Here is a 4,861-nt window from a genome sequence, read left to right on the forward strand (position 1 = left end):
CTTTCTTAGCAAAGGTTTTATATGAAAATGTTCGATATACCCAAAAGTAGAGAATGGTAAACTGACTCCCCTCAGATAGCTTCATACGATATATACCTCATATCACTCTGATCCACTCAACAATTTTACCTTTTTACTCTCTTGGTTCAGTTACCTTTTCTTATCTTTTCTCTTCCTTTTTTGCTTAAGTATTCTAAAGTAAATCTACTACATTATGTAGTTTCACCCCAACATACTTCAGTGTGCATTTCTAGAGATTATGGATACTTGACATATATAATTATAATGCCATTATCATGCCTGACAAAATCAATAATTCCTTGGTATCTAGGATATATTCTTAAGTTAAAAGAACAAAACAAAACAAGATGCAGAACAGTGTATACAGTATGCTACCATTTATATAAAAAAGGAACCATCTGAATATGTCTTTTTATTTCCTTATAAGTATGTAAAATATTTCTGGAAGGATACACAAGAAACTAAAACTACTAGCTGAGGGGAAGGGAAGTGTTTGAAACAAAGACCTTCCACTGTGGACCCTTTGATATGAACTGATTTTTGAATTATGTGAATGTATAACCTATTCTGAAAATAAAACAATTATATTACAAATGGTGTTCTTTCCTTTGTATCCAATGAGAATTGTTGGATTCAATTTCAATGGATTTTTCTAATACTTTTTCAATGAGTTTTTCTAAAACCTTACAACAGATGAAGGGAGATTAATCAGAGTTACAAAACCTACACATACTGATAGACAAGGTTTCTATCTATACTGGCATAATCTACTGGTTTGCTATACATATGGACATTAACCGCCTGGTGGATTACCCTATCTAGAGAGAAACATGACCAGAATTCTTAACCTAGAGTCCAATTCTATCTAAGGTAATGCATTTTGGAAATTTTAAAAAATTTGTATTTTATCAAATTCTGAGTATTAAAAATATAAGAATTATACAAATACAGTGAGAATTCAATCTCACAATGCTACAGTACGGTCTAACTTTTCAAAATTTGAACAGTACACTTTTTATTGGTAGAATTTCTAAACAGACCCAACTGCCACTAATTCTGGTCCAGTGACTATTTCTTACAAATGACTCCTTTTCTCTTGGTTCCTTAGCAAACTGATACTGTATAAATTCAGAGCAGTGTTTGTACAAAGCCTCCAACTATAGGATAGGGTTGGGTGTTCTGAATACTAATTCTTTTATCTTTACTCATGATATTCATCATATCATATGGTGCTACTGATAATGTTAAACATTGAGTAAATATCACTGGTTATTTAAAAAATACATATACACTAAAACTTAAAATAAATGCCAACTTCTCAATTACTAGTCATAATGTGCAGGATGGATCTGAAAGGGCAGAGACCAAGGAAGGGAAACCAATGAAAAGGCCAATAAAAAAACCCTCAAGGGTACAGCACAGACGTTTCATTAAAATTATTCACTCACTCAAAAAGATTTACTAAGTGCTCACCTTGGTAAGTAAAAATGTATTTAATCTGTTACTTGATATATGTGATCTAAAGAAATAACTTTTGTTTTTGTTGATATACACTGTCTCAAAATGGTAAAAATAAATAAAATTTAAATAACTATACTTAAAATTAACTTTATACTAAATAGCTTATTATCATTTGTCTATTTCACACTTCTCACCTTTCTCTTGTTTTACATCTGAAAGACTAGTGACTAGAATTTCATAACTTAGTGTGGGATTGGATAGGGTGGAGTAGAATTTTTATACTGTTCACCATAAAATGGCTAGTAATGTTATTTGAAGATAATGTTTTTATACTTACTGATTTTTAAATTTTTCTGCTGTACGTATGAATTCTGCTTTCTTAGTCCGACTAACTTTCTGCTTCCAGTTTTGAAGGTGAAAAGGACGAATTCCACCTGAAGTACCAAAACAGCCATCACTCTGAATAGAAAACAAAAATAAATTTATCCTCAATAATAAAAATGGTAGGAGATGAAGGTGGAATTCTTTTCAGAGAAAAAACATCAATGATGGAGTTTATCAGGGGATAATTTGGGGGCCAATCTTATTTAATTTTTAAAAATACATTTTGTGGAAGAAGGAATATCTATCTTAATATGCTAAATTAGTAAGTAAGATATGTAAAGTCTTCAGGGATTTTCAGAAAAAGATCTAATTCTTTCATTCAATCAGCCATTTACCAATATGTATTGAACACTTATGATGTGACAGGTGCTGCACTAGACACTAGGGAAACAATGATAGCCCATGATAATATGGCCCTTAACTTAAAGTCTAGTGAGGGGAACAGACTTAAAAAGAAAAGAGTAAAAAAGCAATAAATTAAAAACAAAAACAAAAACATGGTAAGTGCCTTAAGGAAATAAAAAATGTTGAGATGAAGATAATGGGGCAAAGCATTATATTTTTTTCTTTTTTTTTTCAGTTAGAATGGCCACAGAAGGTCTATTTGAGGGGATGATGTTTAAGGAAGAATGGAGCCAGCCATGCCAAAAACTATAGGGAAAGGTGTGCCAGGCAGAGGGACTAGCACGTGCAAAAGCCCTAGAGCAGGAAAAACCTTGGCTAGTTAAAGCAGAGAAAAGTCAACTGTGAAACAAGATTAGTAAAGTGCAGAGTAAAGTAGGAGATGAGGATACAGAGGTAGCCAAGTGGTACATCACTCCAGCATTTTAAGTCACTAGGGTAGTCTGGATTTTACTGAAGGGTTTAGAGTAGGAGAATGCCACGATACACTTTTTTTTTTTTTTTTTTTTTTTTTGCCGTACGCAGGCCTCTCACTGTGTGGCCTCTCCCGTTGCGGAGCACAGGCTCCGGACGCGCAGGCTCACAGGCCTAGCTGCTCCGCGGCATGTGGGATCCTCCCGGACCAGGGCACGAACCCGTGTCCCCTGCATCGGCAGGTGGACTCTCAACCACTGCGCCACCAGGGAAGCCCATATACACTCAATTTTTAAAGGAAATCCTTCTGGCTATTTTTTTGGAGAATAAATTGATGGAAGGTGGAGGAGGAGGTGAGGAAAGACTGGAAGCAGGAGAATCAATGAGGCAGGTGACACAGCAACACAGACAAGGAAAGATGGTGTTCAGGGCTACCAGGGTGATGGTGAAGATTAAAAGTAAGAAGACTAAATATATCTGGGAGATATAACCAAAAGGAATTGCTGACAGCCTGGATGTGGGAGAAAAAGAAAAAAGGAAACAAGTCTTTAAATTTTGAGAAGCAAGCAAGAATAAAGTAATGAATTTAGGAAATACTTCTAAAATTGGGATATAATCCACATAAAATGTATACATAAAGTTTACAGTTCAGTGGTTTTTAGTATATTCACAAAGTCGTGCAACTATCAACAGTATCTAGTACCAGAATATTTCCATCATATCAAAAAGAAACCCTATACTCATTAAGCAGTCACTCCCCATACCCCTAGGCAGCCATTAATCTATTTTCCAACTCTGGATTTGCCTATTCTGGACAATTAATATAAACAGGATAATACAATATGCAACCTTTTCTGTCTGGTTTCTTTCACTTAGCAAATTTTTTTAAAATTTATTTAATGTATTTATTTATTTTTTGGCTGCGTTGGGTTGTTGCTGCTCAGTCTTTCTCTAGTTGCGGCGAGCGGGGGCTACTCTTTGTTGCGGTGCATGGGCTTCTCATCGCGGTGGCTTGTCTTGTTGCGGAGGCGCGTGGGCTTCAGTAGTTGTGGCTCGCAGGCTCTAGAGCGCAGGCTCAGTAGTTGCAATGCACGGGCTTAGCTGCTCCATGGCATGTGGGATCTTCCTGGATCAGGGATTGAACCTGTGTCCCCTGAGTTGGCAGGCAGACTCTCAATCACTGAGCCACCAGGGAAGTCCCTAGTATAATTTTAAGATTCATCCACGTTATACCATGAATCTGTACTTCATTCCTTTTTATGGCTAAGTCATATTCCATATGGATCTAGCATATTTTGTTTATCTACTCATCAGTTAATGGACAATGGGATTACTTCCACTATTTGGTCAATATGAATAATGCTACTAAGAACACTTGTGTACAAGTTTAAGTATGAACATTTGTTTTCAATTTTCTTGGGTATATACCCAGCAGTGGAATTTCTGGATCATAGGTAACTCTTTTTTACTTTCCCATTTAAAAATTTCGTTTTTTTTTTTTTTTTTTTTTTTAAGCTGTAAGCCTTCTTATAAGTCCCTTATCAGATAAATGATCTGCAAATATTTTCACCAATTCTGAGTTGCCTTTTCACTTCCCTGATAATGTCTTTTGAAGCACAAAGGTTTTGAAAAAGTGCCAAACTGTTTTCCACACTGGCTGCACTATTTTACATTTCCACCAGCACTATATGGGGGTTCCAGTTTCTTCACATCCTCACCGACACTTGTTATTGTCTATCTTTTTTTATTACAGTCATCCTAATAGATGTGAAATGGTATCTCACAGTGGTTTTTCGTTAGTCCATGATGACTAATGATACTGAGCATCTTTCCATGTACTTACTGGCTATTTCTTTGGAGGAGTATCTACTTATCTCCTTCCCTATATTTAAAATTGGGTTGTGTTTTTATTTTTGAGTTGTAAGAGTTATTTATATATTTTAGATATGTCCTTATCAAAATATGATTTGTAAATATTTTCACCCATTCTCTGAGCTGTCTTTTCACCTTCTTGATAATGTCATTTGAAGCACAGAGTTTTAAATTTTTTGTTTTTTTTTTTTTTTTCGGTACATGGGCTTCTCACTGTTGTGGCCTCTCCCGTTGCTGGAGCACAGGTTCCAGACGCGCAGGCTCAGCGGCCATGGCTCACAGGCCCAGCCGCTCCGCGTATGTGGGA

The 4,861-nt window shown here is 35.8% G+C and overlaps 1 protein-coding gene across 1 annotated transcript in view; it reads right to left on the reverse strand.

Moving 5' to 3' along the window:
* CCDC112 (coiled-coil domain containing 112) overlaps window positions 1–4,861 on the reverse strand; it is a 30,856-nt gene that overhangs the window by 15,292 nt on the left and 10,703 nt on the right. Inside the window, exon 2 of the mRNA XM_007451210.1 lies at window positions 1,820–1,941. Within this exon, the coding sequence (XP_007451272.1) occupies window positions 1,820–1,941 (122 nt within the window). The remainder of the gene's footprint in view (window positions 1–1,819; window positions 1,942–4,861) is intronic.

Source organism: Lipotes vexillifer, unplaced genomic scaffold (genome assembly GCF_000442215.2).
Source record: "Lipotes vexillifer unplaced genomic scaffold, Lipotes_vexillifer_v1.1 scaffold91, whole genome shotgun sequence".
NCBI classification, from domain to species: Eukaryota; Metazoa; Chordata; class Mammalia; order Artiodactyla; family Lipotidae; genus Lipotes; species Lipotes vexillifer.